Source organism: Strix aluco, chromosome 18, assembly GCF_031877795.1.
Source record: "Strix aluco isolate bStrAlu1 chromosome 18, bStrAlu1.hap1, whole genome shotgun sequence".
Lineage (NCBI taxonomy): Eukaryota > Metazoa > Chordata > Aves > Strigiformes > Strigidae > Strix > Strix aluco.
In genome coordinates, this window is record NC_133948.1 from 1,868,325 (window position 1) to 1,895,279 (window position 26,955).

The 26,955-nt window shown below is 59.4% G+C and overlaps 1 protein-coding gene across 1 annotated transcript; it reads right to left on the minus strand.

The window, feature by feature from the left end:
- On the minus strand, window positions 1-26,689 carry ACACB (acetyl-CoA carboxylase beta). Its single transcript, XM_074843945.1, has 53 exons — window positions 26,500-26,689; window positions 25,578-26,000; window positions 22,471-22,603; window positions 21,857-21,995; window positions 21,465-21,574; window positions 21,205-21,286; window positions 20,678-20,776; window positions 20,251-20,360; window positions 19,898-20,008; window positions 19,517-19,726; window positions 19,124-19,294; window positions 18,679-18,840; window positions 18,339-18,502; window positions 17,720-17,870; window positions 17,536-17,639; window positions 16,795-16,876; window positions 16,169-16,314; window positions 15,941-16,091; window positions 15,087-15,221; window positions 14,448-14,594; window positions 14,142-14,330; window positions 13,718-13,818; window positions 13,542-13,630; window positions 13,332-13,456; window positions 12,823-12,936; window positions 12,626-12,739; window positions 12,148-12,237; window positions 11,911-12,029; window positions 11,514-11,651; window positions 10,682-10,781; window positions 10,484-10,591; window positions 10,240-10,296; window positions 9,795-9,836; window positions 9,503-9,718; window positions 9,237-9,392; window positions 8,461-8,664; window positions 7,534-7,689; window positions 7,017-7,139; window positions 6,555-6,824; window positions 6,128-6,225; window positions 5,845-5,965; window positions 5,524-5,634; window positions 4,886-5,029; window positions 4,682-4,802; window positions 4,420-4,516; window positions 4,149-4,245; window positions 3,769-3,904; window positions 3,278-3,455; window positions 2,718-2,830; window positions 1,942-2,096; window positions 1,550-1,720; window positions 784-920; window positions 1-669 (listed from the first exon to the last, which is right to left on the minus strand). The coding sequence occupies exons 2-53, from the start codon at window positions 25,994-25,996 to the stop codon at window positions 543-545; spliced, it is 7,143 nt and encodes a 2,380-aa protein (XP_074700046.1). The 5' UTR covers window positions 25,997-26,000; window positions 26,500-26,689; the 3' UTR covers window positions 1-542.
- Between the last annotated feature and the right edge of the window lie 266 nt (window positions 26,690-26,955).

Consider the following 26,955-nt stretch of genomic DNA (forward strand, 5'->3'; position numbering starts at 1 on the left):
TCACAGTTCCTGAGTTTATTATAAACCATCAGTCTGAGACTGCTTCTTAAGCAGGGTTACACTTCCTTGTGCCGGTGCCTGGCCAGCTTCAACACGGCCGTACGGACCCTCCTCCTTCGTCCCTCTCCCCTGGGGTGCCTGGGCCAGGCGGTTTGTACTTCCAGCTCTGACCAGTCTCATGGTGCTTGTTTTAAAGTTTAAGGCCAGGGCTTGCAACTAAAACACAGTCAAAGATTTTAGAATCTTTTTAAAACCAACTTCTGCACCAGACTTAGCTTGGGACAAGTTTATCTTCTGCCAAGCTGCCCCTCTGACGAACGCACCCAGCACCAGAGGGGACTTTGCACAGGTGGCAAGACTATCTTCATGGCTTGAAATACAAACACTGTGTTATTTACTTAGGCACATGAGCACGAGCCCAAGGCTTCAGCTCAGGGGATGAGGAACCAGGTGGGGAGGGGAGGTCTGGCCTCTGAGCAACAGCACATCCCGGTGCCCCCCCTGCCCCGCGGCGATGGCCCTGCCCGCCGCCAGCCCCCAGCTCAAGGTGGGCCGTCGTCATCCACCGCTGACAGGAGCCGGGCGAGCTGGGCCTTCTGCGTGCGGGTGATGTGCTGGGCCATCTGGATGACACAGTCCATGGCCACCTCGGGGTTAGCTTGGACCAAGCTGCAAGGCAAGAGGGGAGAGGGCAGCTGCCTCAGAGATTGAAGCAAGAACTGCTTCGTCTCCCCCGGCCGCTGTCCCCAACCCAGGGGACGGCATCACCCTGCGGCCGCTCACCTCCTGACGTGCTTGAGCACGTAGTCCCGCTTCAAGTACTTGATGTTCTCCCGGATGGCCGACTGGGTGCTGTCGTCCTCCCGCAGCTGCTTCTCCAGCCACTCCACCACCACCTGGTTGTTGTCCCAGAGGTAGCCCTGGGGGGAGCAGCACCGTGGGCAGAGGATCCTGCTGCCTGCACAGCCTGAGCCCCCCCTTTCTGCTGCAGCCTCCAGCTTTCTCCTCCCACAACAAAACCAGGAAATAGGATTTTTCTTCTCAGTCCTGAACACATGGCACAGCACAGCACACTCCCCTGCTCCCGTGTAACAGCCACTGGGTAAAAGGTTTGATCTGGAAATTGAAACTCAGGAAACCTTCGTGGACTGTTTAAAATGCAAAAAGTTAAGGTAAAACGTGTTTCCTTTGCATGCCCTCACTTCCCAGCTCAGCAAGCACAGGACTGACAGTGCGATGTTGTGTCACAGCACTTGCATTTGACAGCAGCTCAAATACGAAGGCCACAAGTCTTGCTTCTGCCCTAGGAAGCTTTATCTGATGGCAGAAAATGTTTATTTGAGTGCCAGCATCCAACTGAGATCACCCAGTTTGAAGAGACAGCCCCAGCGCTGCTCGGCCGCCCACCCTGGCACGGGCTGCAGAATGTCGCATGTTCAAACCCTCGGGGAGGCACTAATGAAATGGCCGAGTGATGGGACAGCAAAGTGACAGTCCTCAGGGACCCCCTGGCTGCAGGGATGCCGCGGGGAGCCAGGGTTGGGGCTACCTTTGTGGTTCCTTCTGTCTCCATGAACCAGCGCCGCAGCATGGACTGGATGTGGACGTGGCTCAGCTCGCTGTTGGCCTTCAGCACCTCCCCCTTCGCCACCTCCTCCAGCAGCAGCCGGCGCAGCCGCCAGTAGAGGAAGGAGCGGGCGTTCCTCCACTCCAGGATGTCCTGCAGAAATGGGGACACAGCTCAGATTTGCCTTCGCAGAAAGAAGAGGAGCTGATGGGCAGCAGGTTTGAAGGCAGCTCCGCGGGGCTGGGGCAGGGAGCAGTGCCCAGGGAGCACGTTGAGCTGCAGCCCAGCCCCTGGGGAGGGGATTTTGCCTCCTGTCTTCATGCTGCTGCAAAACCCACTGTGTCGAGCCCCTTCCCACCACCGCCCCGGCTCACCGTGATGACGCCCTTCTCCTGCATGCGGCCTGGGGTGTCGTGCAGGTCAGCGAAGCGCACGGCCACCTGGTAGTACATGGGCAGGAGCAGCTCCTCCCGGGCCTTGAGCTGCTTCTCCAGGTCGCTGCGCTGGGCCTCGGACAGCTCAGGGGTCCCTGTGGGACACGCCAGGCTGAGCAGCCCACCCGTCACCCCTCAGAGGGGGCCCACGGGCCACTGCGGGGGGTGGGCTCCGCTCTGCGCTCCTACATCAACCACCCCCACCAGGAAACGGGGCGCCTGGCATCACGTCCCTTCGCTTCGGTGCATTTACACCCCTGCCACGGAGGGCCAAGGCCACGGAGGGGCTGCACCATGTTCGGCCCTGCCACGAGAGAGGCAGGAGGTGGCGTTCGCAAGGACTTCGTGGGACCACGTGGGTCCCACCAGACCTGCAGGCAGGAGCCGATCACAGGGCGAGAGGAGCCCCGGCGCGTTAAAGGCTGCGCAGCTCTAATGACCGTGTGTCATCTCACCAGGCACTGATCAGCGTGGCTGTCGCCGTTCTTGATCTCAAAGCATGGGAGAAGAGTCCAGCACCGTTTATGGACCCCCCAGGAGATCCAGGTGTTTTGAAATACCACCACATCCTCTTGGCAGGCTCCGCCCTCAGAAAAGCCATACAGAATTTTCCCAGAGGAACACTAAAGGATTTCCTGGTTGCCACCGTGCTGTTTGAGCCTCATGTTTTAACTTACCCTGACCAGTGCCCATAAGTCAAAACACCCTTCCCTTACCCAGCTGCTCAACGAGCTTGGCACAGACTGCATCGATCCTTCTCATGGTCTTCACCAAGTCTTTCTTCCTGAACTTGATCTCCACTGTTCCTCCAGGCTCCAAAATGCCTCCCCTGGAAGGAAAGTTTGGTAAGGTAGGGACTGATCTGCACAGGAGAATAAATCCTGGGACAAGAGGTCCAGGCAACTCTCTCTTCTAAGAATTAGGGAGAGAGAAAACCTAAAAGGGTTTTGTTTTCAGTCCGGGATTCTTGTCTATCCTCCCATTCCTTACAGCTTGCTCCAACATGTGTTAATTCAGGTTGGAGAAAAGGCCTCCTGACCCCAGAACCATGTTTGACTGGCCTGCAGCCTTCGCTGGACGCAGGAGGATATTCCCAAGGAGACACCTGCCATGCTGCTCTCTAAGAGCCCCAGAACTTTCAGCTGATGGCTTTGATTAACTCAAGGGTAAAAAATACCCATCTCAAGTGACTGGAGGTCTCTGCCAGTGGGACTATGACTCTGCAGAGCCCAGGCACTGGCTCTCACGTCTCTGCACACGTATTCCGGATGCCAACCTGCTCTCCTTGTCCGCGTAGAGCTCCACGTACAGGGGGTTGATGGTGGAGTCGATGACCACCCAGGAGCCTCCCCGCAGCTCCGCGTGCGGTGGGATGTAGACCAGGACAGGCTGCTTAAAATCCCGGAGGCTGTCCACAATGAAGGCACCGAACTTCAGCATTTGGTCGTACATGTCTGAAAGCCAAAGGGACTTAGTGGCTGGGTGTGCCATGGGCCAGGATATCGCCCCTTGCCTCCTCCTAGCAGCCCAAAGCCACCTTCTCCATTGCAGAGACCAAACAACACCCCAAAGCCAGCTCAGCAGGAAGCCACCAAGCCCTGGGACCCGGCTCCTGGCAATGCCCCATCACCTCCCCAGCCCGAGCCCATGTCTCGGAGTGGCGCGGGCAGGATCCTGGTAGGCTAGCTCATCCCAGGACCCGTGGGGTGGCAGGAGTGCCGGCAGAACGTCACGGCATTGGGCTGCCCAGATCCCCAGCGCAGGTACCTTTCATGCCGCTGGAGAAGCCTCGCCAGTTGGCAAAGATTATCAGCGGGAGATGCTCCCGGTTGAAGTCCCGAATAGCCTGGGCTGTTTTAAAAGCAGAATCAGGAAACCAGACCTGCCCAGCCTGCTGGATTATCTGCAAAAGATGGCAAGCAGCAGTGCTGGGACCGGCGCCAGTGCTTCCCGGCACACTGCCCTGGCAGGTTGGTGGCACATGGTGTGCAAGAGCTGGAAGAAAACAAACTGACTGAGCACCCTTGATTTCACATCTCTAAGGAAAATCAAGACATGCCAAAGGATTACGCTCAGCTTTCTCCCCTGCTCTCCCCTCCAGCCTCCTCCTGGTTGCCACTCGGCTGAACTAAGGTCTCCCCACGCACCTTCGCCTCCGAGTCTGGGTTGGCAGGGTCCGCGGGTATCGTCACCTCCACGGTGCGGGTCTCAACAGCGATGACACCCACCGGGAGACCTCCCAGCCTGCAGCAAGGCAGGGTGGTCTCAGCAGAGGCCACTTCCCCTCCGTGCTGCACCCCAGCCCCACCAGAGAGGTGTTTCCCCTCCACCATCCCAAAAGCAGTGCCACAGCCAGGGCTTGAGTGCTCCCCACATCGCTCTCCAACCTTGGGCTCCATCCCCTGCTCCTGGCCGTACCTTGCTCTGCCAACCACAACTGTCTGAGCCCATGGCCTCATGATCTCCAGGAAGCTGCCCTGGTCGAAGAAGCCACTCTGCCACGTCCCCTTGAGAACTACAGAGCACAGGAAAAAGCCGAGCGGCGCAACGGTGAGCACCGAAGGGCTCCCTGTGCACCAACCCACAGCAAAAAGCACCTTTTGCGCCAGAATGGGGGGTTTGTGGCCACCTGATGCACCTGGGGGCATTGCTGCAGAGGTCTCAGGCTACCCTCACTTACATGGATGGGGTCTCCCTGCCAGCATCCACCTGGGGTCGTAGGGGACTTTAGAAGGGACAAAATCGATTTCTCTTTCGATGGGGTCACTTATGGCAGTGATGGGCACGGGGCTCTGGTTATCCTGCAAGGGAGAGCCCCGAAGGGCAGGTCACCAGCCAGGTAAGGGGTAACGGCCCACACCGCCGTCCTGCAGCACCCTCCTACCTTGGGTATGTACGAGAGCCACTGCAGGATGGTGTAGACCCCCTCAAAGTCATCCGGGACGGTGACGTGGGCAACACCGTTATTGTGCATGATCTGCACGCCTCCCAGCTGGTTATTGGATGTGTAAACTTCACGTCCCAACACCTAGCCAGAATCATTAACAGAAACACAGATCGGTCTATGTTAAGTCAAACCTCTGTATGGGCCCGTTCTCTCTGGTTTGACGCTGAATTTCCACCTCTTCCTACCCGGGTGATGTTAAAGCAAAATGACTCTGCTTTAGACACCTAAAGGGACCCACAAGTGCACTGGTTTAGCTAAGCAGGTTTCAAATCAGCTCAAACCACTGCAATTCTGTCCAGAAATGGGTCCTGCCCCTGGGACCGGAGCTGAACAGTCCCCATGGCAGCTTTGCCATCCCACCCCGAAGCGATGCACCATGAACTGGCCCCAGAGGTCTGCAGGGTGGCATTCTCTCAGTTCTCAGTGGGATGAGCACAGCCGCAGTCCCCCTGCAGCTCCTCCAGACAGGTTCCATGAGGTGACATGCAGGGAACTGCCACCTCCTCCCATGGGACAGGGAAGGAGCCCACGCATGTAGCGGCGTGAGGGACAGCACCATGGCTGGAGCGTGGTACCTTATTGAGAGCTGTGACACCGGTGAGGATGATGTGGGAGTTCTCCACCTGGATGACGCGCTGGCCCAGCCTCACCAGGTACGCGCCGATCCCGATGGCACGACAGGTCACCTGGGCACACACAGAGGGACACGGGGGGTTACTGGGGAGAAAGAGCTAGAGCAGAGCCCGCGAGCACTGGGAGAATGATGCTCTGCAGGGGTCTGCACAGGCAGGTTGCACCAGGTCGATTGTTTTATCCTGTTATTCCCCCCAGGGTGACCTTAAAAGTGAGTAGGAGAGAGGGGAGGAGCAGAGCAGGGGAAGGGCCCACGGCTGTACCATGCTGATGGTCACTATTTCATCGTAAGCACGAGAGGACTCCCCGGCGATAGTACCAGCAGCTCGCAGGTTTTCCACCCCAAACCCATTGTCCTTCCCGATGATGTCCAGGAGGACATACCTGCGGGGAAAGCAGAGCCACGGTGGCGTGGGCAGGACAGAGGGAAGCACTCACTTGCATGACGTGTCTGGCAGGATGCTGAGCCGGGATGTGGGAGCTGCATCCTGACGAGGATTAGGGCAGGGCTTGGCTCTGTGCAACCCCCAGGAGAGCAGAGCTCACCTGGACTCGCCCCCTTCCTCCACGTGCTCACAGTGCACCGAGTTCATGGCACTGATCTTTGTGTAGTCCTGGGGAGTCAGATACAGGTACTTGAACCCCTAAAATAAAGAGGAGGAGTAGGAGGAGTTGCAGAGCCCCCTCACGCACATGCTCCTGTGGGACACGGCTCTTCTCCAAACCCAACCCAAACCCACCCCGCGCATCAGCAGCGGCCCAGGGACGGGCAGAGCAGCCACGCCAGCACTGGCACCTTTATCTCCGTTCCACTGGGGAAAGTGGAGGGAACTGTCCCCATGGCGCTGGGTGCGGGCTCAGCCCCCAGCACCGATCCCACAGTTTTATGTCCCACTTTAGCTGTGATCCATCCTTCCCCAAATAAGTCCTCTGTTGTTTTCCCGTGATGGCAGGAGGGGAGGTGCCCACACACCTTGTAGGGGTCCGCAGGGTCCACCCAGGCCACCTGGAACATGTGCTTTATCTCGTCAGCAAAGCCGATGCGGGCGCCGCTGTTGGCAGCGATGTAGATGCGGGGGATGCCTTCGGCCCGCGCCAGCTCAGAGGCCCGCAGGAAGACCAGGTCCTCCTCCGGCCCGAAGGAGCCGATCCTGTGTGTGATGTCGTTGCAGATGAGCACAATGTCCCGGCCTTTCGGATACTCGGGGGTCTTCAGCTTCATTTTGAAAGCAACCATCCCCACCTGCCCCAAAACAGCACAGGGTCACGGGGTGGGCTCCTCCAGGGAAATGGGGTCAGAACTGGAGACTGAATTAGGTGACAGACAAAACACTGGCTTGAGAAGCATCCCCTGGGCTTTAAACACAGCCAGACCAGGGAAGCCACCAGGCATTCCCACCTCCCCCCGCCCCGTTCCCAAATCATCCCCCAGTACCTCGTTCCCTCCAGGGACCCTGTTCATCTGCACCAGCTGCTCCTGCGAGTCCAGCACCAGCTCGGTGTATGTCAGGACGTCCTTGGGGTACAGCTCCGAGGAGCCCCACAGCTTGAAGAGAGCCTGCAGAGACACCGCGCACAGGACGAGCTGAAAGCACGGGGCTGCAGCAGTGCCGAGGCCATCGCCGAGCGCAGACACGCGCTCCTGCAGCGGGCTGGGACTTGGGGTGAGCAAAACTTTCTGTTAGAGCCTGCACCCTGCTGCAGACCTCCTTTGCACAGGGCTTTCTGGTTCATATCCCCCGTGAGGGCAACTATGGCAATTTGCAAAAGCTAGGAATCAGTTTAGGAATGGTTCATGTAACCAAAAATGTTGGGGCTTGGGCTTTTCTCTTTTTCTCATTTGCCAGCTCAGGAGAGAGGAGTCTTTTCCCCAGATGGGAATACCTGGGGAGGGTGGGGGAAGAAAAGCAATTGCAATAATTTGGAGCTTCTTTCTGCTCAGCCAGACTCACCTGCTTGATCATCTCCGGGAAGTCATACACATAGGTGGTGCCCAAGGACTGCGCCTGGAACCGCTTGGCCTGAAGCAGGTCCTTGGTGACGTAGGGAGTGTTGATGAGCATCCCGTGCTGCAGCCCTTGCTTGTCCCCGTACGACTGAAACATGATCTGGAGGCAAGCGCAGAGCGTTGGCTGCCTTCCCTCGGCAGGCAGGCAAGTCCTCTCTGCAACGCTAAAGTGCAAGAGCCCCGCCAGGCTGGGGCACCGCTGAGCTCTGCCTGGCCAAGATGCTCGTGCCTGTGGCTCTATTCAACCAAACAACATGATTTTCCACCCTGCTCTCTGCTATTGAAGGGATGGAGTGCAACAACACTGTGCTGAAAGCACGGGTAACGCCCTAACGTTGACCTTCACCTCCCAGGCCAAAAACTGCCCAACTACACGCCAGCAACACCCCTGGGGCTCAGCACCATTTTGGAGCAAAACAGAATCCCACAATCATCTCAGTTGGAAAAGACCTTGAAGCTCCTCCAGTCCAACCATGAACCTCACACTGACTGTTCCCAACTCCACCAGATCCCTCAGCGCTGGGTCAACCCGACTCTTCAACCCCTCCAGGGATGGGGACTCCCCCCCTGCCCTGGGCAGCCCATTCCAATGCCCAACAACCCCTTCTGCAAAGAAATACTTCCTAAGAGCCAGTCTGACCCTGCCCTGGTGCAGCTTGAGGCCATAAACATCACCCTGAGGTGCCCAACTGGACGCAGCACAGAGGGGAGTGAAACTGGGCCAGCCCTGGGAATGCTGCTGCAGTCCTGGGGGCTCTGGGACAGACCAGCCTTGCAGGTACATGAGGATTTTTGCGGAAACCACCCCAAAGCTTCACGCAAGCAGTCCTGGTTGGGTTCCCGCTCGCAGCCAGCGCCTGCGGTTACTCACGCTGCCGGTGCCGGGGTCCCTCACTTCCTTGTAGAGGCTGATGTCCAGGTAGTAGCCGGACTCGGTGCTCAGGAAGAGGCGGATGGGGATGGCGGCAGCAGTGGGCGTCAGGCGGATGTTGATCTTTACCTCGGCCTGCAGGACCCGCAGCTTCCAGAGGCGGCTGCCGTAGCGCATCACCATGGACCGCACCGACTCCTCGATCTGGGCATGGGGTGGCACACAGACAAGTCCATGGCCCCGGGGACAACACTGTCCTTGAGCCAAGGCTGGAGCAGCCCTGTTGTGTTTCTACCCCAAACAGCCATTTTGGATTTGCTTTGGGCAAGCCCCTGGTGCTACCATCCAGCCTCTCCACTGGGGAGAAGGAAAGACCGTGCTTCATATCCTCCTGAACGGATACAGCCCCACTCCTTCAGACCACACACGGCCCGGGGGGAAGAGCCTGCTGCTCACCCTCGTGCCCTCCAGCAAACTGCTTGCCCGACTCTGCAGTGACCGGGGCTTTTTGTACAAAGTGTGAAATCTCAGCACCTCCCCAGCAAACAGCCCACAGTGAAGGTCTGACACAGAAATTAAGCCACAGGAGCCTCTGGGGCTGTCGAATCCATCCCCTGTCCAGCATCTGGCAGGCACTGGACAGGACCACGGCTGACAGCCAGCGTGGGGGGCGGCTGCCTGTCTGCGCAGCAGTACCGAGCACAGGGGATAACGCAGCCTCTGTCCCCAGATCAGCAACACGCTGACAGCGGGAAGCAGGACACTGAGAAACACACCTTGGAGGGGTCCATGATGACTGTCGGGACAAAGTTGAGGAAGATGTGGTTGCAGTCGGTGCGGACAGCAGTGTTGCTGAAGGCCACCTCCAGCTCATCCATCGCCTCCAGGAGCAGCCGCTCACCCTCGCTCTGCAGGTACTCGAAGGAAGCCTCCTGTGGTGAACCACAGGGTGCTCAGAGACGGCCGGAGCAACCCCTGCACCCAAAACTCTCCCAACCTCCGCCCTCACGCCCCGGGGAGGGGGGGCCCAGCGCCGCTTTGCCTTGGTGACGAGGTCCGAGTGGCGCACGATGGCGCGGATGAAGAAGCGGTAGTCGGTGGCCTCGGCGCCCGCCTGCACTTTGGCAGCCCCCAGGTAGAGATGCATCTTGTGGTTGGCGCAGGGAATGGCCGTCAGGTCGAAGTTGCGCATGCGGCTCAGCTCCAGCTGGAAGGCGAGCGCCGGCTCCAGGTGCCGGTAGATGTGATCCTCTGCAAACTGGAGCAACACGGGGAGGGGGTGAGCGAGCGGGCGGGCAGTGCCCAACAGGCTCTGCTCTGACCTCGGCTCTTACCTCATCCCTGGCTCTGAAGGTGAAAAACTTTGGGAATTCTCTCTAGAACAAAACAGAGAGAGAGGACAATGTGAATAATCCTGAGGATTTTTCTGATTTTCAGTGAATTTATTAAAAAGAAAAAACCTTGCAGGCTTCCTCCTCCCCCAAAGGGAAAAGAGCTGGGAGTAACTGACAGCTTTTAAAGGCAGCTTAAAGCTATCGAGCACCCACACAGGAACCACATGTTACTGGAGACATTAGCAGCATAAAGGATAATATAGGAGATAAATCACTCGTTGAATCCCTCATTAATTAATTCCCAACTCCTGATGCACTGTAGGTACTTCCATCACTCAGTGCTACATCTATAAGGTACCTATAGACGTTTCTAGGTGGTTTAGGGAGGCAGAAGCAGTATGTGCCCGAGGTCCCTCTGCCTGTGGGCAGCTCAGCCTGCACTCACCTGCTGGGCGATGAGAAACGTGATTCTCCGGAGACCACAGTCAATGAGGATGTTTTTCTATATGGAAACAGAAGATACAGGCAGTTACAAGAGTTTAAACATCTCCAAGGGAACAAACAACCCGAGTGGCTGCCGTGGGGTGCAGCGTTTTGGTGAGCAGCGCGTGGAGATGAGGCAGCGCCTTGGGGTACGGTGGCCTGGCTTGCAGGGTCTGCAAAAAGGGGGTCTGGCCCCAGCGACAGACCTTGGACTGGGCAAAGGCTCTGAAGATGGGCACCAGCTTCTCATCTTCCACATGGTCAGCCCAGCGGAGCGCGATGTTGAGGATGTGGATCGGCTCCTCGCGGACGTTCTGGCAACAAAACCCCCCAGTCAACCCTGAGCAACAGCACCGCTGCCATCCTGGTACCACCCGAGGGGGCAGCAACAGCACCGCGCCCACCTTGGCATCCTCCTCCTCGTAGATGGTGACTCGCGGCTCACTGAAGAGCACGCTCTCCGAAGGTGGGTTGGTGAAGCACGAGATCACCTCATCGAAGTTCCTGCCCAAACGGTGGGGATGGGTGACAAGTCAGCACATTGTGCCCACCCCCTGCCCAAGCGGACAGTCCCAGGGACCCACTGCGGTGGGGACGTGGCTACCGGCACAGCAGCGCGGGGGCACGTGCCAGCTCAGCCGGGCTCTGCTGGCCCACGGCAAAGCCACAGCTCAAAAAACACAGCTCTGAGTGCTGCTGTGTTAATGCGCAGAGATGCTTAAACTGCGCCAGGACAGCTTCCCCCAGGCTCCCCAAAAGGCATCACATCCCCAGAAGGTAACTGTCACCCTGAAAATACCCAGCCCCAACCTCCGGCTGGAACACGACCTGCCCCGAGTGCTGCCCAGCCGCTGTCACCTTTGGCTCTTTCACCCTCTTTTGCCCTCTAACAACTGCAGCAGCACCCAAAACAAGTGATAGGGCAAGAGGGAATGGCCTCAAGCTGCGCCAGGGCAGGGTCAGACTGGCTCTTAGGAAGGATTTCTTTGCAGAAGGGGCTGTTGGGCGTTGGAATGGGCTGCCCAGGGCAGGGGGGGAGTCCCCATCCCTGGAGGGGTTGAAGAGTCGGGTTGACCCAGCGCTGAGGGATCTGGTGGAGTTGGGAACGGTCAGTGTGAGGTTCATGGTTGGACTGGAGGAGCTTCAAGGGCTTTTCCAACCGAGAGGATTCTATGATTCTGATTCTGTGAAAAGGCACGTGCATGACCAGCCGGGCACGTCCCCCTGCACCCCCACCTTGTGAAGTCCTCAAATCTGTCGAAGGCCACCATAGCTCCCATCCGCTGGCTCAGCGGAGAAAAGCCACTGTCCATGAAGAGCTCGGTGCTGTGCCGGGCCAAGTCAGGGTTGGAGACGCTGATGGGGACGGACATCCTGCACAGGGGAGCAAGGCAGCCATCGGCCGGGGGCAGAGGCACCACTCCTGGGTCCGACAGGGACTACGCGGGTCCCCCATGGGGCCCCTGACCCGGAGGGGGCTCATCCTGCTCTGCTGGCAAAGGGAGAGCACGGCGGGCAGCTCCCTCTGAGCATCCCCGTGTTTCACACGGAGGAGATGATACAAACCCAACAGTTTTGCAAAAAGGACTGTGTCCAGGGGAGCGGGACAGGTGCGGGGGGGGCGGTGCCATACCTGTTGGGGTGGGAGGAGGGCAGCATGAACTGGAACTCTACCAGGCAGGTGCCATCCGAGAGCTGCCGGTGCTGCAGGCTGTTCAGCTCGTAGGCAATGTACCCGCGCCGCACGTACACCTGGGAGGGGGGAGGCAGGAGGTTACTGCCGGGGCCCTGCTGCCCCTGCACACATCCACGCCACCACCTCAGGGCTCACGTGTCCCCCCCATGCCCCCCCCCCCCGCCCAGCCCTCACCTCCAGCGCCGCCATGCGCACCACCTGGTTGGTGTGGTAGAAGAAGACGGGAAGCACATCGAAGATGGTGGTTTCCGAGAGGATCAGTTTCTGGGGGAAGAAAGCAAAATTTAGGGCAAGGATGAAGCGGGACTTTCCCTTGCCCCATCGCAGGATGGGGGGAAGCACGTTCCAGAGGGGTCCCTCAATGTGGGGCTGTGTGGAACTGGTCACCAGCCCACCACGGGGACACCGCCAGACCCAGACGTGGATCCATATGTCAGTGCACCACCAAACAGGGTGAGGAGCCAGGGACAGGGACTGGCAGCGACGGGGGTGCACCCCGTCCTCTGCTCTGCACAGGCACTCACGCTGCAGCAAGGCTTTGATTGCTTTTTTTGGCTATTTTTAAGGCTAAGCCTCTTGCAGCCAGACCTCCTCCTCACCAAAGCCACATGAAAGCCAAATTCCCTCTGCGGAAAATCACACGATTCCCAACCTTCAGGTTTTCGGGGCAGTACTCGTGTCCGTACATGTTGATAGCGGAGAGGAAGATGGACTCCACCTGGTTGTGTCGCAGCTCGTAGGAGGGCTGGCTAGAGGCAATGAGCACCTGCAAGGGGAGAGGAGGCTGGGAGAGCAGGGGACAGGGACGGGGACAAGGACAGGGATGGGGACAGACACATGCTGGTTGACCTGCCGGGCTCTCAGTGCCACTTTGGAGTGCTCGGTCTTGCTGAGCTGCGTCAGCTCGTGGAGGATGGCCGTCAGCTCGTCCGTCAGCGTGTGGTCGCAGCCACACAGCTGGTCCTGCAACGCGCACCCCCCCACAGCTCAGGTCAGGCCCCTCACTGCGGGGTGGCTTCACCCCGAACCCCCAACCCCGCACGGGCAACGGGGACAAGAGCCGAGGTGATAAATGGGCAAAACGCTGCTCTTTGAACCAAGTGCTGCAATGCAACGCTACAGAGGGGAGATAAGTCCCCCTAACGAGGCAGGAACAGACACTTGAATGGAAAACCCAAACCCTGGGGATGCAGGAAAGCGATTTCTCAGGTGTCCTCCTGCTTCCAAGGGGAAAGCACAGGGCTGTGACAGCCACCCACAGCCGTGTCCCATAGCGATGCAGAGCTTGCCTCAGCTTACAGGCTCTTGCCTGCCACCAGCCTTTAGTTCTGGTGTCTCAGGACACGGGCTGTACTCACAATTAACATGGTCACCAGCAGGTTCTTCTTTGCCACCTGGGCGTGAGAGAAGATGCTTTCCAGCACAGGGGTCATGTCGGGTTTGCACTGCTCCCGCAGGCTGATGACACATTTGTCGTAGTGAGCTGTGGGGCAGAGCGTGGTGAGCGCTGCAGACCCCCTCAGAGAGCCCCACAGACCCCTCCTGGAGACCCCCCCCCGAGTCCTCACCGTGCTGGAACTGGGTCTCCACTTGCAGGTAGCGTCTGAGCAGCTCCAGCACCACTGTCTTCATGTAGCCCCGGATGCCGCTGCGGTACCTGGGGAGCAGAGAGCCCAGCGTGCTGCGAGGAGGTGGCGGTGGCGGCGAGGGGAGCGGGGGGTGTCACGGACAGTGCGGGGCTCACCTCTGCACCAGCTGCACCAAGCTCTGCGTGTTCATGAAGAAGACCTCGCGCTCAGCCTTCCTCTGCAGCGTGGCCGCGTGGGCATCCAGCACGTTGGCGATCTGCAGGGAGAGGGCACAGGGTCCAGCACAGCTCGGGACCAGTGCGGCCGCAGGGCTGCCAGCTGCCCGGGGACAGTGCTGCTGCCCGCGGAGCCTTCCGTTGGGGTTTTGGTTTTTTCCCAAATGAAAAATGCAACGTGACAAATATAAAAGCACAAGCATAAAATATCAGCATAAAACACAAACGTAAAACCACAAATGTTTCTCTTGCTCATTTAAACTTTTGTAATATCTCTTAGCAGGACTAATTCAGGCAGAAACTCCTAATTAGCTAAAAAAGAAATGAAGGCCAAGCTGGGGGGGGCAGCCCCCACGCTGCTCACCTGCTGGCTGGGGAAGCGGCAGAGCACAGAGGTGATGTTGCTGGCGTACTGTGCCATCACCTTCCGGATCGACTTCTCCACGGAGAGAGGGATTCTCCCCGAAATGCTCGTCATGATCTCCTGCAGCTCCAGGAGGGGCAGGGAGGGCTCCCGCATGGTGTTCATCAGCTGTGCCACCCACTCCCTCACCTGCGGGGAGCAGAAGCTGGTGCTGCCCACACCCGCCGACGCTGCCTGTCTTGCCCTCACGGCAAATGCAAGGCAACGGGGCAGGACACCTGGATGGCCTTTGCCTCCAGCACCCACCTTGGCGCTGAAGTAGGGCTCAGGCAGGCAGTACCCGTTCATGACGTTGGTGAGATTGTCCAGAACGTTGCGGAGAACCTGGTGCTGCTTCTCGCCGGTGATGGGGAGGGTCTGCTGGGCTGGGAGCCCCCCCGTGAACGGCTGTGCCTGGAGAGAGCAGAGAGAGGTGGGCTGGCCCAGATCCTTGTTGACACAGGACAGAGGCCCCTGGGAGCTGCAGCTGCCCCAGAGAAACCAGCACAACCCCTCCAGTATCCGTTTTTGGTTAGGTATAGAGGAACATTCAGCTTCATGTCTCTGCCAACGCCCCATCATGAAAACAATGCAGAAAAACTGGAGATGTAGACAGAGTGCTATAGACACCCCCAAAACTTGCATGTGAACTTCTGCCCACTAAGGAAGTGTGCATGGGATGCTTACACAGAGCAACACCGCAGCACGTGGAGCAGCCACATGAGCCGCAGCACAGCTGGCTGGGCGATGCAGCACAGCCATACAAACATCACCAGCATGGGGACACTTCCCTGCTGCTGCCCCAGTCAGCACAGCTCCTCTGTTTCGTCCCCCCGTGCCCTGCGTGATGCCACATGGGAGGGGATGGGAGGGGACGGCAGTGTGGCCAGCTACCAGCAGACTCACAGGCTTCACTTTGGTGGGATCATCCAGCTCGAGCCGGGCTATGACACAGCCCACCTCCAGCAGTGCGCCCGGCCGCTTGATGTAGTGCACCCGCCCGGCCTCCTCCACCGCCAGCGTCATGACGATCTTCATCGCCTGGGTGAGGACGGGTCAAACGGTCACTAAGTGAGCAGCACCCGCACGCTGCGGAGCGCCTCGAGCATTGCGGCAACATTGTTGGGTTTCCTTTTGGCTGTCCCCCAGCGTTGCAGGGACAGAGCTCAGAATCACAGAATCATCTCAGTTGGAAAAGCCCTTGAAGCTCCTCCAGCCCAACCATGAACCTCACACTGACCGTTCCCAACTCCACCACATCCCTCAGCGCTGGGTCAACCCAACTCTTCAACCCCTCCAGGGATGGGGACTCCCCCCCTGCCCTGGGCAGCCCATTCCAACGCCCAACAACCCCTTCTGCAAAGAAATCCTTCCTAAGAGCCAGTCTGACCCTGCCCTGGCGCAGCTTGAGGCCATTCCTTCTTGGCCTGGCGCTTGTTCCTTGGCTCAAGAGACTCATCCCCCCTCTCTGCACCCTCCTTTCAGGGAGTTGGAGAGGGCCAGGAGGTCTCCCCTCAGCCTCCTCTTCTCCAGACTAAACCCCCCCAGTTCCCTCAGCCGCTCCCCATCAGACCTGCGCTCCAGACCCTGCACCAGCTCCGTTGCCCTTCTCTGGACACGCTCGAGTCATTCAACGGCCTTTTTGGGGTGAGGGGCCCAAAACTGAACACAGTCATCAAGGTGTGGCCTCATCAGTGCCGAGTCCAGGGGTAAGATCCCTTCCCAGTCCCTGCTCCCCCAGGCTCTTCTGCAAAACTCACCTCGATCTCCGCAAAAACGTTCCCCTCAGCCACGTGGCCACCATCGTCCACCGTGTACTGCAGCAGCTTCCCTGCGGAAGGCGAGCGCAGCACCGTCGGGTCCTTCTCCTTCTCGAAGTCGCACGTTTTGTTGCCGATGGTGATCCGGTACCTTAAGGAGAGGTAAAGTTCTCACCAACCAGCTGCCGGGCAGCGGGAAGGGCCGGTGGGGGCCCAGCAGGGAGGTACCTGTCAATCTCCTCCTTCATGTAGGTGGTGTAGCTGTTGCCATCGTAGGAGAGCAGCAGCCCGCCGTCATTCAGCCGGTGCACGTCGATCTCAATGTGAGTGTGGTTCATGATGATGACGTACGTCGTCAGGGACTGGCGGGCAACCTGCGGGTGGCGAGCGGGGGCTCTGAAAGATGTGCAAGGGCCTTTCTGGGGGCTGGTGGGGATTGCAGGGGGTGAGGAGCAGCTCCCGTGCTTGGTGCGAGGGGCGGTGAAGGAGCAGCAGACTGTCACAGGACAGGCTGTGCTGGGGAGGGCAGGAGGCAGCAACCTCAGGCTGCACCAAAGAGCTGGTTCAACTTGCAGCTCATTTAACTCACAGCTCACCTGCTGCTTTCATTTTGAGTAGGGAGTTTTTGCATCAAGTTCAACTAATTGGGTTGAAAAGCAAGAAAAGGAGGTCCTTTATTAGACCCAGGGCAACAGGATGTATGAAAATGTCTGTCTAGTTAAAATGAGGTTATTAACCTCGTTTTATGTTGCACATTTTTAAAGGACAACCTCGTATCTATTGCATCCTTCTCCTTCAGGACAGGAGCACACGTCCCTGGAGCCAGTTCAGGAGCAGCACAGCCCAGCCCTCACCTGGAGAACGTATTTCACACCCTCATAGATGAGCTCCACATCGACGATGTTCAGCAAGGAGGCTGCCGGCAGCACCTGCCCCCTGAAACACAGCGGCCGGGTCAGGCCCCACGAGCGCCGCTGGCCCCGCACGCCGGCGGGGAGCCCAGTGTGCCAGACGTCAGCGGTGCTGCCGGTGTCTGGCCGAGCAGGCTCCGAGCTCACTGCGGGAGGGCGCGAAGGGGACTGGAGGGGACAAGCTTTAAGTGACCCACGTGAGTGCCTTGTGAAAACACGTCTGGAGACGGGCCAGACACCGGCAAAACACGCTCAGATGAGGGCGCGGGGGGAGAGCCCCGGGCGTCCTCCAAGGCCAGAGGAATAACCTTGGCATTCAAGTGCAAAAACAAAAGCAAGCTGTTGTTCAGCCAAGCCACTTCCCTCTCAAAGCTGTTTTCTCAACAGTGTGAAACTTTTCCCCCCCTCTTCAAATAAAGCGACAGCTGAGAAGCAGGAGCTGTGGGTCACAGCAGATACCCCCCATTTCCCAGGCTGCTGCGATGCCACAGGCACTGCCTCTGGATTTGCAAAGCTCTTGCAGCAAAAAGGGGAAGGAAGATGGCCCAGGGAGAGAAAAACTCAGGTCTCCTGGCTTGCAGGAGCCACGGGGGCTGCCGGGAGCAGCCCTTTAGGACACGCAATCCCTGTGAGCCCTGTGGCCGGGCCACAGCTGAGCCCCCCGCGGCAGCCCCTGCTCCGCACCTCTCCAGTGAGTGCAGAAAGTCAGTCATGCACGTCCTGAAGGCAGCGTCTGCCACGTTCAGGGCACCGCAGACGACACCCAACATCGTGTCTGGCTTCTCTGCCTGCGAGGGGGGCAAAAAACAGGGTTTGGGTCTTACACCCAAAGGGCAGCGGTGACCCCGGGGCAGCCAGTCTCCCCCACCTGTACTTTCTCGGCGATCAGATGGTCCAGCCAGCCGGTGTCTATCTCGTTGCTCTGGAAGCTCTCCGTCTCCAGCAGCTTAATGAGATACTCCACTGTGGTCCGGAAATCCCCGCGGATAGACAGCTCCTTCAGGGCGACCACCATGTTCCTTTTAGGGAGCAAAACCCTCCATTAATGACTGATGAGGTGGCACTTGGCTTTCAGCAGGGAAACACAGGGACTGGGGCGACAAGCCCCTGAGCCCTGGGTGCCCTCACACCTGGATGAAACAGCCCCACTGTCATCACTGACTTAATAAAACACTTAAACACCCAAGATAGACTTGTTACATGTTGCTTAATTACTGAATGAACATTGCTGCTCGCTGGCACTAAGCACGTGCTTAGCAGGTCACTGTGATGTGTCATTAAGGATCAGGTTGATGAACTGGGGCCGCAGCACCAGCAAAGTCCAAAAACTTTAGTTTTGCCCACACAGTCTCTGCAGCACAAACAAGCTGCTCAGCACAGCGGCACCGTTCTGGTTCCTCTCAGATAAAACCCACTCTCCCGGCTCACGCACTGATCGTGAGTCTTCCCACAGACACCCACTCCCCACCCCATCCCGCCCCACTCACGAGATGGCCTCCTCCCGGTTCTCTCCCCACGAGAAGCAGTGCCCAAACTGGGAATCGGCGAATTCGTGCAGCCCCCCAGCCGCTGCCACGCTGAAGTACCCCCAGACGTTCTTGCTGCTGCGGAAGTTCAGCTCCTGCACCGTCCCCGAGCTGGGCTTGAAACCCTGAGTGAAGACAGAGCAGAAGACATGAAGAAACCAGGCTTGAGACTCACGCAGCGTAAACAGGGAAGGGGAAGCCCCGTGTCATTTATCGCTCTGCACGTGGATCAAGGCCCAGGAAGGTTGTCCGGGTGCAGAGGACCGTGAGCAGCAGGGCCCCCCTCGTCTCCCCGACTCACCTCCTCGGGGTTCTCGCTGGTGATGCGGGCGGCGATGACGTGGCCCCTGGGCACGGGGGTGTTGGCGGGGCTGTGGAAGCAGATGGGTGTATCGCCCCAGGGGCTCTCCCCGTACAGCACCCGGATGTCCTTTATCCTGTGCAAGGGGATGCCCATTGCAATCTGCACAAGAAACCAGGAGGATTTTAGCTGCCAGAACAAGACTTTAGCATCAAAATTACAACTGGGAGACATCGATAGATGGGCTGAATGATGAGCAAGGGGAAAAGGCACCACACTGCAGGCAGCTGCTCCCAGCAGGGAGCCAGTGGCGAAGAGGGCTGCTACATTGCTTCCACCTGCACCCTAATGCTGGTATTTGGGGCAGCTTCTCTCTGCCAGGCTCCAGCCCAGCACTTCACCCTAAACTGCTTCACCTTAAAATCACCCATGCGCACTCAGGTACCTGCAGCTGGGCAGCAGGGAGGTTCACATCCGCGATCATCTCCGTGCAAGGGTGCTCCACCTGCAGCCGTGGGTTCAGCTCAAGGAAGTGGAAGCTCCCGTCCTTGCTGTAGAGGTACTCGACGGTGCCCGTGCTCACGTAGCCCACCGTCTGGGCCAGCCGGACCGCGCACTGCGGGAGAGGGCGAGCCCGCCGCGCGCAGCAATGACTCAGCAGCAGTGTCCTTGCACGGACCCACCCACCAAGACAAGCAGTGCTGGGGCTCCCCGCTGGGCTCCAGGGGTCCCTCCCTTCCTTCGGAGCCTCAGGTGCCAAAACCCACAATAAACCCAGCAAGGATCAGACCAGTTTCTCACCAAAACCTCGTGCTGCCTTAAGACCAGGGCCACCCACCTGCTCCATCACCTCGATGACAGAGGGTGCCGCAATGGTGATGGGTGCCTCCTCAATGATCTTCTGGTGCCGGCGCTGGATGGAGCAGTCACGGCCGAAGAGGGAGATGGCGTTGCCGTCCTCATCAGCCAGCACCTGCACCTCCAGGTGCCGCGCATTCTGCGCCAGCTTCATCAGGAAGATGGGGGACCCGGGCGCCTCCGCCTGCACCTGCAGTGGGGGAGAAGGTCGTGCTCTGGCATCATCCCCCAAAATTCATCCCAGGATGGAGGCGGGTCCTGCGGCAAGCGCAGGCGAGAAGCACGAGGTGCCTTGGGCAGGAGCAGGCCCCTGCTGTGTGCCCAGGATGGGACAGGGATGGGGACTCCGGGCACCTCTCACCTGCCGGAAGCAGGTGCCAAATTCCTCCGCTGCCTCCACTTTTCGGATGCCTTTGCCCCCACCGCCTTCTGCTGCCTTGATCATCAGTGGGTAGCCGATCCTCTTGGCCACCTGAGGGGGGACGAGGACTGGGGTGACTGAAGTGCTCTGGACCCCAACAGTCCACCCTGCCCCAGCCCCATGCACCCCCCGATTGCCCCGGGTGTGTCCATGCAGAGACACAAACTGCCACTGGAACAGCCTTGCCTCCCGGTCACGTGCGCTGGGAGGCCAAAAGGGCCAGGGCACGCAGGCTCCAAGGAGAAATAATGATGGGCAAAGACACAACCAGGTGCCCATGGGCTCAGCTTTACCTCCAGGCCTTCCTCCACATTCTTCACACAGCCCTGCGTGTACGTCTCCAGGGGGATGCTGATCATCTGCTGATATTTCTGGTCCTCCTCGGACCACTTGGCCACAAGACCTGTGGGCACAGCCAGGGCTACCGGGGTTGCACCGGGGTTGCGTGGCTGGGGTGGCATGCTGGCTGTGCCCAGGGAGCTGGGGACCCTGTGTTGGCACATGCCATTTCCCATTTCCATGCACCCCATCTCAAAACCCCCCTTCTGCCCAAACCAGGAGCTGCTCAGCTGCAGTGGGGTCCCAATATCTGCAGCCACACTGCAGCCAGCTGAGCTGGGGACCCCAACCCTGGTGCTTGTTTCTGGGGAGAAGGAGAGGCAGGGAGGAGAGAAATGGGGGAGTGAGGAGGGCGTGTGGGGCTGGAGGGGAGGCACTTACCACTCCCACTCCACGGCAGCGTGGGGATCTGGACTGTCTGAGCCACGATGGTGGAGCAGATTTTGTCCCCCAGTGCCCACATGGCATCGCTGGGAGGACCTTTGAAGAGGGAGGAAAGGGGTGAGCTGGGCCAGTGGGCCTGTCCCCATTGCACAGACACTGCAGAAAGCTGCTCCCCACTGAGCTGGCCTCATCAGCCCTTCTGCAAAGAGTGGGGGTGTGGAAAACCCCCCAAAACCCACTGCCTGGTTCAGGACGGAGCTCGACCCTTCTCCAAAGGGCAGCCCTGGCTGTCCCCTGGCTGGGAAGCCCACAAGGTCCGCTCCCACCCAGCGCTCCTCTGGGAATGCTGCATTAGCATGAGAACTACAGGGAAAACCCCAAAACCACCAGGATTCCTGGGACAGCTCCAGAAAACGGGCCTGAGGACTGCCACGCTGCAGGGCAGACACGCCAGCCGCACAAAGGCACACGCTAGCCCAATGCTGGCTGCTCCCTCTGGCACAGGGAAGGCGGCAAGACCTTACCTAGGAAAGCTATCCCGTTTTTCTGCAGCAGCTCTGGCAGCTTGGGGTTTTCTGAGGCATGTCCCCAGCCAGCCCACACCGCCTGGCACAAGAGAAGGAGCAGCGTGAGCCGTTACCCCCCCATGCTGGCATCCTCCCACCGGCCGCGGCATTGTGCCCAGCTCCTCCGCACGGAGGGACGTCCCCCCGTTTCTGAGTGCCCCGTCTGTCCTAGTAGCTTCCCTCAGCAAAGAGGCGGGAGGCCTGTGAGCGGCTGCTACCTGGACTGGGATCCGTTTGGAAATGTCCACAATCAGCTCCACGTTGGCATAGTTGTTGTTGTTGGCCCCCCCGGGGACGGGCACGTAGTGATCTGCCATTTTGATGTACTCTGCAAGACAGTGCATGGTGGCGGTGGGAGCCAGTCCCCCAAGCTGTGACCCACTCACATGCTGCCCTGTGCACCCCCCTCCCTAAATCCTCCATCCCAGGGAGGCTGGAAGGGGGAAAAATTATTTACTCCTGGATCTGCACGCACAGGAGGAAAGCATGTGACTCCAGGCTGTGCAGAGCCCCCCACATCCCAGGCAGCAGCACAGAGAGAAAGAAAGAGCTGTCCCAGCTCAGCCCCGGGGCAGGGAACTTCCCTTGCTGGGATGTTTTTAGGAATTACCTGCATTAGCCTTGAGGTCTTCGGGGGTCACCATGACCACGAACCGAATGGCACGCTCGTTTCGGAACATCTCGTAGGCCCAGCGGCGGATGGAGCGCATGCACTTCACGGCGGCGATGCCATTGTTGGCGATGAGGACCTGGGGGGATGGGGGGTGTCAGGCTGAAACCTCTCCTTGCTGCTGGGGTGCAGGGCTGGATGCACGCCCCAAGGGATGGCAACACGGAGGCGAGGGCTGGGCACAAAGCAGGGCAGCCGTGCTAGCACGGGCGCTTTGTAACAGCCGGTTGTACGTGCCGCAGAGCAGGAGGCTCCTTAACAGCAGCTTTGATGCCCAGCACTGGGGCTAACGAAGGATGGGACTTTGGCCTGCGTTCGTGCCTGCCACGCAAAGCCACTGCAAGCAGCCTCCGCGCAAGGGTGGCGTTGGGAGGGTTTCCCTCTCCCAGCCCACGAGAGCAGGTGAAGCCAGGGGACAAAGAGCTCTGAGCTGCCCCAGACCGCCATCGTTCCGTGCCTGGCGGGCATGGGAGACTGGGGCAACGCTCAGGGATTCCGCCATGAAAAGCAACAACCCACCACCCGGGCGAAGGCAGGGGCGCGCGGGGAAAGACCTTTTCGATGACACGGTTGCCCCCGAAGCGGGTGACGAACTCTGCTGGCGAAGCGACGGTGAAATCCCGTTGCAGATCCATCTTCCTGTGCTCACGGCCCCTCTTCGCCAGGTGCAGCCCGGACATACTAGGCCTGCGTCGGGACACGATGGCCGTCAGCGAGCCCACGTCTGCGTGAGCAAACCCTCACCCGGCATGACGACGTGTGCTGCTGCTGGCTCCTGGAGCCACAGATTGCCCGGCAGCCTGCACCAGGAGGGCTGTGCCCCCTCTACAGTTTCTTCTCAGGTGAGCAATAAAACCCTTCACCCTGCTGACACACGCAGGGAACATCGGGATTCACCTCCCTTGCTACCAGCTCCCTGTCGCACGCCGGGATCTCTCCAGCGACATTTAACACCCACTGCAACACTGCAGAGGAAAACTTTTGGCTGAGTTATACGGGGCAAGCAATTTGGGGTGAACAGAGCGTGTTTTGCAATTAAAACACCATCACCCCCCCCAGCACCCACATTCATTCAAACACCGCAACAAGCAGATTTGCAGCCGCAGGGAGTGGCCCGAGGCGCCGCTGCACCAGCCAGAAGCCTCAGGGTTTGCATTTTAGGGAGCAAAGAGCTGCTGGGGGGTTTTGGCCAGCGCGTGGGAGCACACGTGTGCCCCGAGCAGTGCTACCGCCGCAGCACGGCCGTGCCTGTTACAGCTGGGAACGCACCACGCTCTGCTCCAAGGGGCAGGAACGGGGAGGCTCCCACAGGGCCAAAACGCAGCACCGAGCACAGACCCCCCGCCCCCCCCCCCACTGCCGGGATCGTTACACGCACAAACACCCCTTTGCAGCGGGCGAGCTGCTGCAAAGCCCCCGTGCAGCTCCTGGTTCGCACCAAACCCCATTGCAGAGCTGCATCTACCCCCAACGTCCCCAAAGGACGCCTGGGTGGGTGGCAGGAAGGGCAACAGGTACACAGGATGGCACAGAGCACCCCTTCCCCAGCATCCACAACCCCAAAACACCTCCCCAAGCTCACCACGCTGCCGGCCAGACTCACCCTTCCCATGGTTTTCCACTGAAGGCATTTCCATGCCCTCCGGAGTCTGTTCCTTGCTTCAGAGCCCATCGCACATCTCCGGAGGTCAGAGCAGGCTCCGCTGGCAGTGGGACGAGCCCCTTGGCAGGGCTGTGGCCCCAGCAGCACTATAAGGCAGCCCCCACGCCTCCCACCTCCTGGCACGGCAGCGGCCGGCACGGGAGGGTCTGGCAACACCGGCAGCCCATCGAAGGCAGGCAGGGACCTCCCCGGCAGCCAGGCATGTGCCTTCCCAGAGTTTTAAGCAACTATTTTAATTAGCAGGTTCACATTTCCCCCTGCTCATAATTCAGCCAGACTTTGAACTGTTGACTGTTATTCCATGGATGAATGGAATAAATAAGCAAAGGATAAATAAGCATGGATAGATAAGCGAAGGAGGAAGGTGCAACCCCCCTCCAAATAAACAGATTTTGCACGAGTAGCACTTGACACATTTATTTTAAGGGGAAATGTGTCAAAACCCCCTGGGAGGTTGGGAAATGTCCCAATCTCTCCATGCACTCAGAGTATTTTCCGAGCAGCTGGAGCACTGCATCGGGTTTATCACACTCCGGCGTATCCCCCACATCGCTCTGCTCTGCCGGGGCCAGCCCCACTGCCCGCTTCCCTCCCGCTGCCCTGAACCCCAACACAAAGCCTGTGCCAGCACCCCCCGTCCCATCCCGCACACTGCACCGACACGAGGAAATTCCTCCCCGTCTTAAAGCGCAGATGAGCGGCAGCGATACCCCGCCGGCAGCGCAGTGCGTGAAACCGCCCACAACCCCAGCTGGGCAAGAAGACACCGTCAGGCTGTCAAGTTTCATAACACGTCCCTGCAGCCAAAGGTCTTTTATTTTTAACCCGGAGCAGAGCAGCCAGGAGGAACTGGGCAGCGGCGCTTTGTTTTCAGTTATTTGCAATGGCCGTCCGCTGCGCTGGCGGGGGAAGCTGCCCTGCATAAGGAGCAGACAGCAGCGAGCTGCCCCGCGGCCCTGCCAGTGCTGGGCAGAAGTCGCTGCGAAGCCGCCCACGGAGCAAACTCATCTATTTTTCCTCAACTTATGGCAAAACCACCAAAGAGCTACTTTTCTGCCTTGGATAATTTATCTGCATTAGTTGCAAGGGCAGAGGGAAGGCAGGATCAGCACCCCACGTACCCCACTCCTCCCCACACACAATACCGGGGGGGTGTTAGCATCCCTCCCGCTGTAGCAGAAGCAAAGTGAACGTGGCAGCAGGACTAAGTCCTTGTGAGATCCAGCCCTGAGGGCACCGAGCAACATTTGCGTGGAAAAACAGTGCAAGTGCCCTGTGAAAAGGCTCAGCTCAGCTTACGGGTTTACATACACCCCATGAAATGCCCCCAGCAATGCTCATGCACAAAACAGGCACCTGGAAGGATGGTGAGCGCAGGGAAAACACCAGCGGCGCCTGCTGCTGCCCGTCCACACGCTCACCACCTCAACTGACCCCAATCTCATCTTGTCACGCAAGAAAATCCCCGCTTCCAGATGCACCCCCATCCTGTGCCAACCACAGCTCCGGCCAGCGCATCAGCATGGCCTTTCCCAGCACCGGGAGACAGTGCGGGGACAGAGAGAATCAGCAAAATGAGAGAGGAAGCTGTGAGAAAACAGGAGCAATTGGGCAATTTGGCTGCAGCACTGGGAATTGCGTTTGAAGGAACTAAAAGCGCTTTCTACCCCGTTCTTTGACTCCAAAATCCCTGTAACGGAGCAACCCCTGCCCCAGTCCTTGCTGTGCTCGTGCACGTGGCACCGCTGTCACACAGAGCGCTCGGGCACGTCTGCTCTTCCCGGGGTGCTGCTGTTAATCTTATTATCAGGGTTTTTCATGTGGCACCAAGTCAAAAGAGGCAGGATGGGGGCATCAATTTGGAGCGCCGAGAAGCACCCACACACGCACCCCAATTTTAGCAACAGGGTCCCTGAGAAATGCACCCAGGAAAAGCATCTGCCCGCCCCAAACAGGGCATCTTTGCACCACCGCTGCTCCCGACCCCACGTGTCGTACCTCATGCCAGGAGCAGGCTCCAGCACGGCGGTCACGCTGGGGGGCTCGGCGCCAGTGCCCCCTGCCCCGGCCAGGCTGCTGCGCCGGCTGCCCACCCTGAAGGCCGTGGCCACCAGCTCATCGTCGGAGGAGTTGTCATCAAAAGAGCCCAGCACGAATTTGGCCAGGGTTGGCCGGCGGAGAGCGGCGGGGTTGTACACGGCGATCTGCTCCTGCTCCCCCACCGCAGACTTGCTGGCCCGCGGCGGCGGGTTGGGGGCCGGGGGGCTCGGCCGTGCCGGGGGCTTGGCGATGGTCGGAGCCACCGGCTGCTCCGCCGGGGTCTGCTCCGGCTTTTCCTCCTCCCCGGGCTGAGGGTTGGACATTTTGGCCCAGATGAGCAGCACCGATACCAGCAGGAACAAGGCGACCAGTAGCATTCACCTGGGCAGGGGGAGACACTCTGTCAGGGAGGACCAAGGGCTGCCCCCCTCAGACAAGGTCACAGGAGCAGCCCCCCCAAAACACCGAGGCCCTTCCCCATTGCTCCCCACCCCACAGCCCTGCCAACGCCAAGCCAGCCACCCCCGCCCCCTTCAGCTGGGGCAACTGAAGACTCAGCCAGAACTATTTTTACTCCCCAAACCAGGAGCAGCTCTGGGCGGGGGAATAATGGGGGGCATGACACTGCTCCGCATTCCCATGGCACTGAGGGGGCTGAAATTACTCCCTGCCTCCCCAGCTGCTCGCAGCATCCTAAGGATGGCGGCAAGGCCGCCCCACCAACCCCAGCCCTGGCCCCACACAGAGGGGGAGCCTTTAAACCAAACCCCTAAATCTCTACAAGTGGTTAAAGCTGGGGGTAGTCGTGAGGGAAAACCGCCTCAGGTCCGCCATCTTCCCCTCAGCCCCAGCCCCTTCCCCGGGGAAAGGGATCACTCACCATGGGGGCCGAGCCCCTCCGTGCCGGCACCACAGCTCCCGGTCACGCCGATCTCAGCTGGCCACTCCGTCCACAAGCCACCACGGGGCCAGTCCCCAGGGTGAGGGGCACAGCAGGGGGAGCCCCGGCCCCCCTCAGCGTCCCCTGACGCTGGCGGCCGCAGTACAGTTGCGCTCTCGCACGTGACGGTAACGTCAAGCAGAAATATTTCCCTGTTAACGCGCCTGGAAAACTTCTGCTGGAGGGGAGGGTGTAAAGCGGCAGCGGGGGGGGCCTGGGCATGGCTGGCCAGGACACCCGATCCTTGGGGGACAAAGGTGCCCTGGCCCCATGCCTGGTCAGGGGGACAAGGACAAGGTCCCGCACCCACGGCTTTGCCTCCTCCAGAGGGAAACCCCCAAAACCAGCACCCCTGGCAGAATCAGGGCCTCACCTCAGGCACCCCTCCCTCTCTGC